This window comes from Malus sylvestris, chromosome 5 (assembly GCF_916048215.2).
Source record: "Malus sylvestris chromosome 5, drMalSylv7.2, whole genome shotgun sequence".
NCBI lineage: Eukaryota > Viridiplantae > Streptophyta > Magnoliopsida > Rosales > Rosaceae > Malus > Malus sylvestris.
In genome coordinates this window covers 2849231-2864722 of record NC_062264.1, presented here as the reverse complement: position 1 = coordinate 2864722, position 15492 = coordinate 2849231, and the positions used below count along the sequence as shown (strand labels likewise).

Genomic DNA, 15492 nt, shown 5'->3' with positions numbered 1-15492 from the left:
ATCGCCACCCCGAAGCCGTCGCACCCACCAATGTATTTCTTCTCAATTTTGAACCCAATCTCCTGAAAGTTGATGTGGAAATGGTAGAGGAAGGGTAGAGATGATGGTTAGGAGTGGTAGATCAGCTCAATTCATCGGAAAAATGATGAATTTCGTCGGAGAAACTCACGAGTCACCACCGGGTCATGGGTTAAGGGGAAATCGATTCGGTTCCCCTCCTTCTCCTCTTCCCTCATTTTTCCTCCTTTCCTCTTTTCCCTTTGGTTCTCCTCCTTTTCTCCCTTCCTCATTTGTCCGGTTCCTCCCTCTTTTCTCTCCTTTATCCTCCATCTCCACCGACCATCTTTCTTTCTTTTAATCTGGGCCACACACGTGGCTCCACGAGATTTTCTTTCTTTTAATCTGGGCCACACACGTGGCTCCACCAAATTTTGCTCCAAAAATCTGGAGCATTCTAGAAATAAATAAATTTACAATTTTACCCTCGACTTCATTCGTTATAACTCCAAATTACGATCCGTTTGCACCCATGCGTTCGTAGCGACGAGTACTACGAGGATACGCCAAAAAAAATGAACCTTACGTGAAATGACACAGCAGTCAACAAAAGTCAACATTTTGTCTCGAAAGGCATTTTCGTAAATTCACTTTTTAAAATTATAAAAAAAACATAATAATTGGGGACGAGTCGTTACATATATTATGATGGATAAAATAAAAATGAAAATGAAAATAAAATGTAATTAATACATTAAAAATAGGAAAAAAGAAAGCAATAAAACATTAAAATATAATTAACAAATGAGATGATTAAATGTATCGGGACTAAAATTAGATTTTAATTTTATATAAGGTTATAGTCTAAAACTCATCTTTTTTAAGGATTAAAATGAAGTTTATATTTATTTTAATATGACTAATATGATTGGTTTTGTTTGTTTTTGTTTTCTTTTCAAACCCAATAAAAGTGTTAATTTAGAATTGAGAATATGATAATATTTCTCATGTTTTTTTAAGGAATAAAAGCACATGTTAGATAGATAGATAAAACAATTAACTTGTGATATAGATTGATTATAAAAATTTAAAATAAAATCTATGATGATATTTAGAGCAGGAAGAAGAATAATAAATAAATTAAAAAAAAGAAACAACAAGAAATAATTAACATTCGAGCCAATGCGATTATTACTATGTACTTGCTTAGTTATTATCGTATCAACATTCGAAATGCCAGTCCGATTATTACTATGTATGCCAATATTCCACTTCTCAACATCTCTCTCTCTAAAAAACTCTTATAAGCATGACTGCAAGTCCTGCAAAGCACACTAAACCCAACTTTGCTTTCTCTGCACCTTCCTTAACGTCTCTTTCTTTCCATTCGTTCTTGAGAGGCTGCATTTATACATTTGTACATTTATCCTTGCCTATTATATCAAATCCTACAAATTCAGGTCTAGCATTTATCATTAATTATATTTACAGACACACACACGCCTTTCTGTTAAAGCAATCCAGATTTCACGTTTCCAGCCATACTTTGAATTTGTTTCTTTAAAGATAAGATATTGCATACACCCTTCATATTATATTTCTTTTTGGGTCACCTTTTTTGTCTCCCTTCCTAAACAAGAATCATGCTTTGAGTGAGTGAGGCTGTATAAAATGTATATGTGTATGCAAGTGTCATCATACAGATTATAATACATATATATATCTATACATTGTGTAAGAGTGAATTGCATAGGAACTAAAATAAGGGTAGAATTTCTGAGGTATTTAGGGATTTCAGGAGATGGGTAGGTGTTGGTTTAGTGGGTTTTTGATTGTGTTGGGGTGTGTGTGGTTGGTGCTGCTGGGTGCAGTGGAGGGATACCCAGCAGAGGATCTGGTAGTGAGTCTGCCTGGTCAGCCAAGTGTTGGGTTCAAACAGTATGCTGGGTATGTTGACGTGGATGTGAAAGCTGGGAGGAGTTTGTTTTACTACTTTGTTGAAGCAGATAAGCAGCCTGACAAGAAGTCCCTCACTCTTTGGCTCAATGGAGGTAAACTCTCACCCTTTTCTGTGTTTCTTGAAACCAAATTGTAAATATTAGATTGTAAATATTAGTTAGATTCTGTTGTGTAATTCATGGGTGTATTCAACTGATATTTTTCATGTTATTTGTAATGATGCATTCTTCAAATTATATATATATATATATATATATATAGTGTGTGTGCGCGCGCGCACTTGCGCGTGTGTATTATATAGGGTGTGCATAAAAGCAATTGACAATCCGTCATATTCAGCTGGACTTTTATTCAATCTGCTGCCGTTTTTTATTTTTAGGATAGTTTGGATTTGTTGTAACCAAAAAGAACTTGTTATCTATACCATATTAACATGTCGTTTTCTGTAGAATGAAATGTTATCTCAATGTGTGATTGTTCTTGAAAGTAAGGATCTTAAACACCAAATAGTTGATAACATCGGATGGTTAACTCTGTGTTCAGGTCCGGGGTGTTCTTCCATTGGCGGAGGTGCCTTTACGGAGTTGGGTCCATTTTATCCAACAGGTGACGGTAGAGGCGTCCGGAGTAATAAAATGTCATGGAACAGAGGTATATCTGTATAGAACATGTACTGAACATGCCAATTTTCCTTCTTTTCATAGTGTCACTGTTCAGCTTTTAATCGGAATCTAACTAAATAGTGTACCTTTTCTTTATTTCGTGTAGCATCAAATCTCCTTTTTGTTGAGTCTCCTGCTGGAGTAGGATGGTCATACTCGAATACTAGTTCAGATTATAACTCTGGGGATGCCTCAACTGGTACAGTGAATTGCTGATTCCGCTTTCTTTTCTTTACACTGATTCAAGGGTGTTCCTGTTCTAGATGTTTGCTTTTGGTTCATAAAACTTGTCAAACAAGCTTAACAACTTTTTTCACTGTCATTTTTTTTTGGCAGCAAAGGATATGCACACATTCTTGCTGAAATGGTATGAGAAGTTTCCAACTTTCAGATCCCGAGAGCTGTTTCTTACTGGAGAAAGCTATGCAGGTCTGCAAAGTCTGATATAATTTCAATTCTATAATGGAGTACTAGCAAATGGAACTCTTACAATATATTCAAACCTTTTCTAAATATAATCATTGCAGTTACGCATTTAGTTTTTACTTTCATCTCCACATCTCCCGTCTACATGACTTATCATCAGGAATCGGTTCTTACCATCTGTATTTTTTATGTACAGGGCACTACATACCGCAATTGGCTATTGCCATATTAGACCATAATAAAGAATCAACTGGTTTCAAGTTCAATCTCAAAGGGGTTGCTGTAAGAAGACTCCACATATTTTTGAATTCCTTGCTTTCATCTATCTCTATAGTTGTCACTTCCCTTTTTAAACTTTTCTTATTTGTTATTTTGCAGATTGGGAATCCACTGCTGAGACTTGATCGTGATGCTGCAGCAACATATGAATACTTCTGGTCTCATGGAATGATTTCTGATGAAATTGGCCTTACTATCATGAACGAATGCGATTTTGACGATTATGTCTATGCAAATCCGCACAATGTAAGCCTTGAATGCAACAAAGCAATATCTAAAGCAAATCAGATAGTTGGTGATTACATAAACAATTACGATGTGATCCTTGATGTTTGTTATCCATCTATAGTGGAGCAAGAGTTGAGACTGCGGAAAATGGTATTCTCTACTTCTGTTTGTTTAATATCTGTTTTCTTTTTCACATTCGCATTTCATGCAACTTGTCGTTTCATTGTTTCAACGAGTTTTTCCTCCACTCCCGTTTTCTGCAGGCTACTAAGATAAGTGTTGGAGTTGATGTATGTATGACATATGAAAGAAGTTTTTATTTGAACCTCCCTGAAGTTCAGAAAGCCCTTCATGCAAATCGTACAAACTTGCCTTATACTTGGAGTATGTGCAGTGGGTAAGTGAATAAAACCTTTCTTATGCATCGGTAGAATTTGATGACTTATCTTTAGTCTATCCTCGCATATGTCGTATGACTGATCTTCTCGTCTTTGTATTGTACAGCGTTCTTAATTACAGTGATACTGATGAAAACATCAACATCCTTCCCTTGCTCACAAGGATAGTTCAAAATCATATTCCCGTTTGGGTTTTCAGGTAATTCGTTATGCTAATGTGTACAGGAGCTAAGTTGAATAGTACATACTCTAATTTTTAGTGATGCTACATAACATGATTATCAACCAAATGCAGTGGGGATCAAGATTCTGTTGTACCATTACTTGGCTCCCGGACACTGATACGTGAACTAGCACTTGACCTAAAGTTCCCGATAACTGTCCCATACGGAGCTTGGTTTCACAAAGGCCAGGTGCTTATGCACTTCCTTAGTAATTCTATTCAAATTTGAATGTCCGTCTCTCTTCAACATTGCTTATATCTGTACGTATTTTATGAATAGGTGGGCGGTTGGGCTACAGAGTACGGAAATCTGTTGACGTTTGCCACAGTAAGGGGCGCTGCTCATATGGTCCCCTATGCTCAACCATCAAGAGCATTGCACCTCTTCAGTTCATTTGTTCATGGTCGAAGACTGCCCAACACAACGCGTCCTCCCATTGACGAGTAAACAAGTTATACGAATTGGTACCATGTAGTTTTAGAAGCTACTAGTTTCAGAAGTTCATTTCTTTACCGCAAGGGCAATAAAGAAAGTTGATTTGTTTTTGGCAAGAGCACGAAAAATAAAAGAGGGAGGGGCGATAAGTGTAGAAAAGATTATTTCAGCAGCATCTGCAAAAACATTCATTTGAGGCCAATGAAGAACTCTGCATTCTTTGTTTCTTGTTCGATTAACATTTCCTCGATAGCTTGTATATTTTATACATTTTTATGGAAAGATCTGCTGTGAGTCGAAAATCACTTAACTTTTGCGTTTGATTCATAAAAAATGAAACTGGGAATCCCATTCAAGTCGCAGTCTTACGGAGAAATTGATAAGCCGGATGGGTTTGTAGCACCGGTCAGATGTATCAACACAAGAAATGGACGAACACGATGTTTCTAAAAGAAATAAATGTTCATCATTATAATTAAATGAAGCCATACAATTCTGAATAAGATGACGCTTAGATGGAGATCTAAAAACTAGACAGTTTCGGTCATTCAAATTCAATCCGAAATGTGTAATAGCTAGGTTGCAAGTGGTTGGAGTGGTTCGAATCCAAGGATCGTGATGTTAGATTACAGGATGTATTGTTAGTTGATAGAGTTGTTAGGCACTGCCATGTGTCTCTATTGTATTGGTGAATCCATAAGTTAGTTGTGTGTGGTTGTATTTATAAAAAGGGCAAAGGATGTAATAGTGAATATATGAAAAAGTTTCAGTTTCTCTCACTACTCTCTCTCTTCAAATTCTTTCTCTACATTTCTCCATTGCTAAATCTCATAATTATCATGGTATCTTCGCCTGCCAAGGTTAACACCATTGGTTGACGATTCCTGTGCTTCCGCTCGGCTTTGTTGTTCCGGTGACGGTTTGTTGGTGCGTGTCAGTGGAATTTCTTCAAACCCTAGAAATTTTCTTTTGGGATTTCTTGAGCTCGTCGATGGCATTTCTTCTGTTGGTCGATCTTTTAATCGTCGTCGCTTGTTGAATTAGTCGTTGCTACTTGGATCTGTGGTTGAATCCATCTTCAATTTGTCTCGTCGCTGCAGTTGAGGTGTTTTCTTTCGATTTCTCTGCTTGATTCGATTCATTACTGGTTCTTGATTTGTTGATTCTTGGCAATTGTTGTTTCATGATTCTCTGTCTCTTGGATTTATTGAATCTCTGAAACTATTGTTTTTTTTTTGGTTAATTAGTCATGGTTACTACTGCACAACTAGCACTCACACAACCTCCTATCTCTTCGCTTATACCCAATGTTGGAAACACTGTTACTGTGAAGTTGGATGATTCGAACTATGTTACTTGGAACTTTCAGATATAATTGTTGCTAGAAGGGAATGGCATTATGGGGTTTGTTGATGGATCTATTACTTGTCCTTTGAAATATGATGATTTAGGTTCTGATGGTGAATTGGTAGTTAATAACTCTTCAATCACTGATGCTTATAAAGTTTGGAAAATACATGATAAAGCTTTTATGACTTTGATTACTGCAACACTATCCACTGCTGCTTTATCTTGTGTAATTGGTTGTCAAAGCTCACGAGAAATGTGGAATAATCTTAAAGAGCGATTTGCCAATATGACTCGTACTAGCATTGTCCAAATGAAGATTGATCTGCAAAACATCAAGAAAGGGCTAGAATCCATTGATCTTTATTTGCAGAGAATTAAAGATTGTAGGGATCAATTAGCTATTGCTGGTATTGTGATTTCTGATGAGGATATTGTCATTGTAGCTCTGAAAGGCTTACCTACAAAATATAATATCATTAAGTCTGTAATTCGAGGGAGAGAGAATCTAGTTTCACTAAAAGAGCTTAGATCTCAGTTGAAGGCAGAAGAGTCTACATTGTAAGAGGTTATCAAGTCACCATCTTTAATGGCAGCTATGCTTGCAAATACTTCACGTTCAGTTTATGATACTAGTGGCTCTTCCAATACTAACACTCCCACTGGCAACTTTGATTTTGGGTTATATGTTCCTTCTGGTTCACAGATGTCTCAGTTTCAACCACTGTCCTATTTTCCTACCAATGGTCCTGTTGCATTTGCCTCTCAGACTGGCTCTGGGACTTATAACAACTTCAGAGGGGAATAACTACAACTTCAGGGGTAAAGGCAAGAAGTTCAATACTGGTTTTCATCAACCATCTGGTTATCAAGGCTCTGCACAACCTATTTTTCAATCTCAGTCTCAGTTTCAGAATCCTGGCTCTCAGATAGTTTCAGATCAATCATTTCAACCTTTGCTCATCTGTCAAATATGTGATAAAAAGGGACATGTAGCTCTCAATTGTTTTTAGAATGATTGTCAAATCTATCACAGAAAATGACATACTGCTGCCACCTAATTTAACAGACTCAATTCTGCACCTATTTCTGTGCCTCAATCTCAAAACTTCTCTCAATCTCCCAATGTGATTCAGCAACATCCATTTCACTCTTTTACTCCACAGTTGCCACATCAGTTTCAGTCTTCACATCCATTTCAGTCTTAAGTGCAAAACCCTAATATGATGTCTCACTCTCAGTATTCAAATGGGATGTTCTCTCCTCAACATGGTTCAACTGGTGCCTTTACTGCAATAACCAACTTCTCTCCAACAGCACCACAACAAGAGTATTAGTTACTCGATTCTGGAGCAACCAATCACATGACATCTGATATGTCCAATTTGCAAGCTGCTACTCCTTATTCTTCATTAGAGACAGTTACTAGTGCTAGTGGTGAAGGTTTACAAATTAAACAGATTGGTCAAGCTTGTTTATCTAATTCATCACATACATTTGAGTTAAAATCTGGGTTACATGTTCCACACTTATCACAACACTTATTGTCTATGCATCAATTGCGTAAAGACAACAATTGTAGGTGTATTGTTGATGAATTTTTTATGTGTATACAGGACAAGGTCACCAACAAGGTACTATATCAAGGACTGAGTAACCAAGCTGTCTATCCACTTCCCATTCTCAAACAACCAAAGCCAACTCCTGTAACATTTCTTGGACAGAAAATCAATACATATCTTTGGCATTGCAGATTGGGTCATCCAACCAACTCTGTAACTCAAGTAGCCCTTAGTAAGTCAGATATTAATTTTCCTTGTAATTCCACATCTCAAACTTTTATTGATTGCTTACAAGGAAAGTTGACCAAGTTACCTTTTCCTTTAGCGGCTTCAAAGTCTCTTGTTCCTTTTGAAGTCATTCATATTGATGTATGAAGTCCTTCTTCTACTAAGTCTTTAGAAAGGTATAGCTATTATGTGTCGTTTATAGATGAATGTACACGATATACATGGATATTTCCCATGATTAATAAAGCTGCTGTCTTTGAGATATTTGTGCAATTCCAAGCTTATATTCATACCTATTTTTCTGCACATATTTAAGTACTACATAGTGATGGTGGGAGAGAGTATACTAGTATTCTATTTCAAAATTTTCTCAAATCTAAAAGGATTGTACACCAAAAATCATGTCCCTACACTCTTGAGCAGAATGGTTTAGCTGAGAGAAAGAATAGGCATCTTGTTGAAACTGCTATTACATTACTTCAAAAAGCTTCCCTTTCACCAAAGTTTTGGTTTCATGCTTGTGCTACAGCTACTTATCTTGTTAATAGAATGCCTACCTCTGTGTTAAAGATGCAGTCTCCATTTGAGATGTTGTTTAAGTCTCCACCTTGCCTTGAGAATTTAAGGATTTTTGGTTGTGCTTGTTACCTTTCCCTAAAACCATATCGACAACATAAACTGGAACCTAAAACCATACAACGCATCTTCTTGGGGTATGCTGCTCAATATAAGGGATATATTTGTTATGCTACAAAGGATAATAAGCTTATTGTGTCCAAGCATGTATTGTTTGATGAAACTGTTATTCCTAGTGCTCAAGGGTTGTCCAACTCTTGTCTCAAGTCTGATTTATTCACTCAACCACATCCAGCCTTGATTAGTCACTCTAATACCTTTCATCATCCTCCAATCATACCAATACCATTTCCACATCTATCATCATCTTCTCCAGTCCTTGTTACTCAGTTCTACTCTCAAACACTTGGTGATCTTGTCTCTACTGGAGGTTCAATTGTCTCAGATTCTACATCTTCGTTGGTGTCCTCTGAAAACAATCCTGATGTGACTACCTCTCAAGTTCCAGATCTGCAACAAGTTCTTGTGCTCAACATTAACACACATCCGATGCAAACAAGGTCCAAGTTTGGGATATCTAAAAAGAAGGCCTTTTTTGCTACCATGTCAATTGATTCCTCTATGGATTGGGAACTTCAGTCTTTCAATGCTGCTTCAAAGTGTTCTCAGTGGAAATGTGCAATGAATGAGAAGATGGAGGCTCTTCTTTAATAGAAAACATGGACCTTAGTTCCACTTCCACCTCACAAGAACTTGGTGGTTGTAAGTGGATTTATAAGGTTAAAAGACATCATGATGGTTCTGTTGCAAGGTATAAGGCTCGTTTAGTGGCCAAGGGGTTCTCTCAGGAAGCTGGCCTTGATTATTATGAAACCTTTAGTCATGTAGTTAAACCTACTACAATCAGATTGATGTTATCATTGACTGCTACAAAGGGGTGGAAACTTAAACAATTAGATGTCAAAAATGTGTTTCTGCATGGATTTCTAGATGAAGAAGTGTATATTTCTCAACCACAAGGGTTTATTGACAGGGATCGTCCAAAGTTTGTGTGCAAACTTGAAAGGTCTTTGTATGGCCTTAAACAGGCTCCTCGAGCATGGAATGAAAGGTTTCCAGATTCCTTCTTAGTTTGGGTTTTAAAGCATCTTATGTTGATCCAGCTCTATATGTAAAAAATAATGGTCATTCAATTGTTGTGTTGCTCCTATATGTTGATGACATTATACTCAGTGGAGATGATGATTCCTATGTTCAATCTATGATACACCAATTAACCAGGGAGTTTGATTTGAAGGATTTAGGAATTCTACACTATTTCCTTGGTCTGCAAATTGAGTATCAATCTCAGGGAATACTTATTCATTAGTCCAAATATATCAAGGACTTGCTGCACAAGACAAATATGCTAGACAGTAAGCCTTGTACAACTCCTTGTCATCTTCATCAAAAGCTCTTAACTTATGGTAGTCTTCTAATTCCTGATCCAGGTATTTACAGAAGTATAGTTGGTGTCTTCCAGTATTTGACTTTTACTAGACCTGATATAGCCTATTCGGTTAATCAAGTTTGTCAATTCATGCATTCTCCACTTGCAAGTCATTTTGTTGTGGTCAAACGCATCTTGAGGTATCTTAAAGGGACTATGCAGCTTGGATTGTGTTTTAAACCTGGCAATTTGGATATTAGAGCTTACACAGATGCTGATTGGGCTGGGGATCCCAATGACAGTAGGTCAACAACTGGTTTCATTGTGTTTTTAGGTCACAATCCTATTTCTTGGAGTTCGAAGAAACAACATACTATTAGTCGTTCTTCTACTGAGGCCGAGTATAGAGCAATGGCAAATACAACTGCTGAGGTGGTATGGCTTCAACAATTACTTAAGGATCTGTCTCTTTCTTCTTCAGTTACACCATTGCTTCATTGCGACAACATATCTACCATGGCTCTAGCAACTAATCCCATTTTGCATTCTAAAGCTAAACACATCGAAATAGAATGCCATTTTGTGCATGAAAGGGTTCAGCAAGGAACAATTTTGTTGCAGTTTGTTGCATCATCAGAACAGTTTGCTGATATCTTTACCAAGGGTTTGTGTTTTCCATTGTTTAGTTCTCATTGTTCTAATCTTATGCTTGGGAATGCCTAGCATAAGATTGAGGGGGAATGTTAGATTACATGATGTATTGTTAGTTGATAGAGTTGTTAGGCACTGCCATGTGTCTCTATTGTATTGGTGAATCTAGAAGTTAGTTGTGTGTGGTTGTATTTATAAAAAGGCAAAGGATGTAATAGTATGAAAAAGTTTTAGTTTCTCTCACTACTCTCTCTCTTCGAATTCTTTCTCTGCATTTCTCCATAGCTAAATCTTAGAATTATCACGTGAGACCCCATCAGTGACCACCAAGAAGGCTCAGTTTTCAGAGAAACTTGATACAAACGTACAAGCAATCTACCAACACAATTAATCATGTTTTAAACTGTAAAAATCTCCCAAAACAATGACATTACAATCTACCAACACAATTAATCATGTTTTAACCTGTAAAAATCTCCCAAAACAATGACACAGCTTTTATGTATTGTTTAAATATACAGACGGCAGTTTCAGGCTTATAAAGTAATCGAACAAAAAAAAGAGAAAGCGAGCTCTTTAGCTGTTAGGCAGAACACCGCACTTGAGTCCCACATCGACCGTGTCCAAAATAGTATAGTTGGTCAAATACCCAAACAAAGGATAGTAGTTTACGACCTTACTTGAACAGGATCTGTTCTATAAAATTGTACCTCTGTATCCTTGATTTCTAAGGAGACAGGAATCCCAACTCGGTAGATGAATAATGACCGTGCAATCAGAGCGTGATTTCCATCAGCGGTAGATGATCATTCTCAGCCAGTTTCTCTGTATGGGTTGGTTGCACGGTAGTCTGACAAGTTCCCTCTATTTTTACATTCGCTCATGTAAATAAATTGATTTATGAACGAAGGTCCTTCGGATTTGTTGGATGACTCTTTCATTTTCGGTATTTTAACCAAAATGATTCTTGAAAGAAATAATTTTTTATTTTGATTCCTGAAATTTAAAATTGATATAAGTAGTTTTCGAATTTGTCAACCGTAAATTATTTTAGTCATTATTTGAATAATCGCCTTTAAAGAAGACCAAAATGATTTCAAGGACTAAAGTGAGAAGTTATGCTAATCTTAGGTACTATTTTGGCTTAAAAAAATGTTGTTTTTTAATTTTGAGTTTTCATTTTTCCGAACTAGATATAGACAGAAAGAAGATTGGATTATAAATTGTGAGTTTATCATGTTCCTTGAACACACCGTGAATTTTAATTGGACTTATAATTTAACCTTTTTTTTTTTATTTGGGTCAAGGGAAAGATTTTATTAAAACACCAAACACACACTTACAAACAAACAAAGACCCAACTTACACATATAAACAAACAAAAAAAGGCCTAAAAATAAAGAAATAATAGAAAGTGAGCTCAACAACAGTAAAGCCCAAAAACAACAGAAATTCTGAGAAGCATCCACTGCTTTCTCCACCGCCGTTCTGAGAAGCATCCAGCTATCCGATTCTCCGTCCACCACCGATCATCACCTCCTCAGACGCCACTTGTGCACAACCATAAGCAAGAGATAGTCGGCAACCAAGAGAGAGAAGCCAACAACCAGGGAAATCCCTGAGCGACATTGCCGGAAATGGCAGACAACAAGGAGAACGTGGTGGTGTTGGAAACACCCTAGCCGGTAAAAGCGCTGGAACTCTACACAAGAACTCAATAGAAAACATGGCTAAAGATCAAAGCAAGGAAAAGCCTGGAAGAGGTATACTTGAATGGGTTGAGGAATTGGACAGTCCGGATTGAAAAATTGGGAGAACCACCAGTAGATGCAAGGAGAAAAAAAGGAAAAAAGAGAAAAGAGGACACAGCAACCGACCCCAGCTGAAGCTAGGTCCGGTGCTACCGTAAATGCTTAGATTTGAAAGTCTCACAAAAATAGTGAGAATGACTTTCACTTCGGAGAGAAGAGCTCTCACTTCGAAGAGAAAGATCCCTGTTGATGCAAATTTCTTCCTCCTTGATCTTGGACAAAGTTGCACCTACAAAACAATTAACACCTTAGGGTCAACGCCAAGAGCCTCATGCGTCCACGATGAATGGGGGGGCTTTGGCCGAAAAACCTCTGATGCCAAATTTAGAATTTAGAGAGAAAAGTGTTTAGAAAGTATTGAGAATTTTGCAAGTGTGTTGGAATCATCTTTTGGTGAAAATGGGAGCCTATTTATAGGGATAGGCCGGCCTCTTTGGAGAAGGAGTGGCCGGCCATGAGGTAAGGTTTTTGGGTTTAATTTTGGTTTAATTAGCCAATTTATTATGATTAATTGGCTAATTAAATATAGAGGGAATGTTTTTGTCACAACCCGTCCTGGAAATGTACATTATTTTGTTATCGTTGATGTGAAAAGACTAAAATGCCCTTGAGCGTTTGTGGCATTGTGGGACTATGTGTGGTTGAGGACCAATGTGTTAAGTTCCTATTATTTTGGACCCAATTGGAAGTAAGGAAAATTGGTTGTTTTGATTGGTTACCCAAAAATCTGGACCACACATCCTGTCTCTCTCTCACTCTCATGTGCTCTCTCTTCTCTCTCTTTCTCTCGATTTCACTCTCTCTCTCTTTCGAAATGGTACGGACAAGCACCCAAGACCCTTGAAACTTCATGGATCATGGCCAAAATTAGTACCATTGTGTTCATGAGGACCATACGAGTTCAAATGTACCCGTTTTAGGTAAGAACTCGTTCGATATCACGTTGAAAATTCAAGCTCCGAGTTGAGCACTATTCACAAACTTTTAAATGGTTATGCTTTAGGATAATCCAAGCTCATAGCGAGCTTAGTGAGGTCCCAAGGAAGCTCGGAGTGCTTCGTTTGAAGGTTTTGGACGTCGGGATCGTGTGGACGAAGTTTGGCCGATTTTCTTGGAATTCTCCAGTGAGATCCCGTGACTTTTAGAGCTTTAAATTAGTATGATCATGTTCTACAAGCTAAGAGCTTCATTTTGGTATAAATTATGTGAAAAATGGTGTAAAAACTAGTGAGAAAAAGGCAGTTGCAGGTTTGCCCATAATTCGGCGCTGGCGACATAATTCCGACGTCTGGAGGTTGAAGATGATGCGCGTGATGGGCACGTGAAGCCGTGCCCTCCCCGGCGCGTGGGGGCGCGTGAGCCACCTAAAAATTTATCTAAAAATATCACGATGTTCGTGAGGTTGTGTAGGTCACGTTGGTATATTTAAATACCAAAATTGAGCAATGTATGAGAAATTATTAGCTAGTTTTGCTTATGTGCTTTAAAATAACGTTTTTATAGTTAATTCGCATATAGGTGAGACTTATCCCGAGGACGAGCGTATCCACGGGCGACTCGGGGGCTACGAGCCTTCGACATACCAATGAGTGGGCTTTTGTTTTCATTATATGTTTATATACTTGATATATTTCCCAGAAATGCATTTTTAGGAAAGTATGCTTTGAAATAATATGCCAAATGCTTCTATATTTTGAATATGCATTGCATGGTTGCATATATATATAAATGTGGTGCTGTGAAGGCACATGTGAGTTCAGGTAAGTTATGTTTGGTTGTGTGAATCATCGATGATGTGATATGTGATATGTGATTAAGTAATGTTGAGCTTATAAAGCTGCACCTAGGGTGATTGTGAATTAGCCAGAGATATGAAGTACAAGCCTATTTATTTACGTCACTTCCCGCACTATATGCTCATATTGGATCCAACTTAAGTGCACAGTCTTGTCGTACAGACCTTATTATGGTTCCAACTCGTAGGTGACTAACGATTTATCGTCCGACTATTATGAGAGAATAGAATTGAGCATAATTATATTTCACCCAATCTTGTTGTACAGACCCTTTTTAGTGGTTCCGACTTATGTGCAGTATATTGCTGTATAGGTCATAGTAGTGACTCCAGCTAGATTGAGTTTGAGCTATGAATTCAGCATTATATACTACCACAAAAGTTCCGGCTAACATATCACATTTCTATGAAATTATTCTTACTTGAATTGTTTACTCTATTATATCTTGGCATGACATATATACCTATGAATATGATTATGTGAAGCATGAACTGAATTGATATGATTTCAGATATATATATATATATATATATATATATATATGTATATGCTTATATCTTGATTCTGGGAAAAATTATACATGTTTTACAACGAGAGGTTAGTTATGTTGATATATGAAATGATTTTGTAAAACATTTGTTTTTGCCTACTCACGTTTTCTGTTTTGCGCCCCTCCAGGTTTTAAGAAAGCTTGCTGTTGGTGGCTCGAGGACATCGGCTGTTCTGACTATTCTATATTATAGTAGGACATTCCTGGTACTGTGTAACTAGTACTTGTCCTACTGGCCTGCACCTAGACTTATTATGCTCTGATTAGGAGAGTTTACAGTTGTAACTAACTCCTATCACTTCTTGTTAGTAGTGCACTCTATAAATGTGGTTTTTAATTATTCATATATTTGCTATCTTTATCGCTTCCGCATTGTGCACATGGCTACGTCGCTCTCACGTGACGGCCAGCATGCCTTGACCTCGATCGGGGTGTGTCAGTTTTGGTGGTTATGAAATTAATTGGCTAGCTAATTAGTGCAATTAAAAGGGAGAAATGATAAAAAAAAAAAAAAGGGTAGAAAGTATGGTGGACTCATTTTGGAATGGGGATGGCCGGCCTTTGACTTGTTTTTGGGGTTGAATGGGTGATTTAATTGACAATTAGGGGATTGATTAGGCAATTAATCCTTTAATTAGTCAATTATTATGTTTTTAAAGGAAGATTTTAGGAAATATGAAATGAATATATTATTTAGCTAATTGGTTAGCTAAATAATGAAATAGAAAATATGTGGAATAAATTAGGTTTTGAGAATTACCTTATAGAAAGGATTTGATGAAATATGCTTTAAATTGTTACCTATTTTGGACACTTTTGACTTGGTTGAAGAAGAGTTGCCCGCTGCTCGCGCGTAGGAATCCCGTTGTACCGCAAGGGTATTTTTGTCATTTTCTGTCAAAAAATCCACGTGTCGCCTTGTGATTATTTTTGA

The 15492-nt window shown here is 37.2% G+C and overlaps 1 protein-coding gene, 1 long non-coding RNA gene and 1 pseudogene across 2 annotated transcripts; all 3 read left to right on the top strand.

Moving 5' to 3' along the window:
- The first annotated feature begins 1329 nt into the window (after positions 1-1329).
- LOC126623640 (serine carboxypeptidase-like 42) lies at positions 1330-4913 on the top strand. The gene is made up of 10 exons (XM_050292600.1): positions 1330-2048; positions 2500-2607; positions 2725-2817; positions 2955-3047; positions 3241-3326; positions 3423-3701; positions 3815-3948; positions 4056-4148; positions 4245-4362; positions 4453-4913. The coding sequence occupies exons 1-10, from the start codon at positions 1799-1801 to the stop codon at positions 4618-4620; spliced, it is 1422 nt and encodes a 473-aa protein (XP_050148557.1). The 5' UTR covers positions 1330-1798; the 3' UTR covers positions 4621-4913.
- A 412-nt stretch (positions 4914-5325) lies between these two features.
- On the top strand, positions 5326-8009 carry LOC126623650 (uncharacterized). The gene is made up of 2 exons (XR_007623825.1): positions 5326-5713; positions 7572-8009. It is a non-coding gene; the product is annotated as an uncharacterized LOC126623650 (long non-coding RNA).
- Positions 8010-11071: 3062 nt separating this feature from the next.
- Positions 11072-11261, top strand: LOC126624892 (small nucleolar RNA U3; annotated as a pseudogene).
- The last annotated feature ends 4231 nt before the right edge of the window (positions 11262-15492 follow it).

Excerpts from the sequence above, each read along its gene's own strand:
- LOC126623640 (XM_050292600.1), top strand. The coding sequence starts at position 1,799 with ATGGGTAGGTGTTGGTTTAGTGGGTTTTTGATTGTGTTGGGGTGTGTG. Across the intron at positions 3,702-3,814 it reads AGTTGAGACTGCGGAAAATG|GCTACTAAGATAAGTGTTGG; the intron begins GTATTCTCTACT and ends CGTTTTCTGCAG. Across the intron at positions 4,149-4,244 it reads ATTCCCGTTTGGGTTTTCAG|TGGGGATCAAGATTCTGTTG; the intron begins GTAATTCGTTAT and ends AACCAAATGCAG.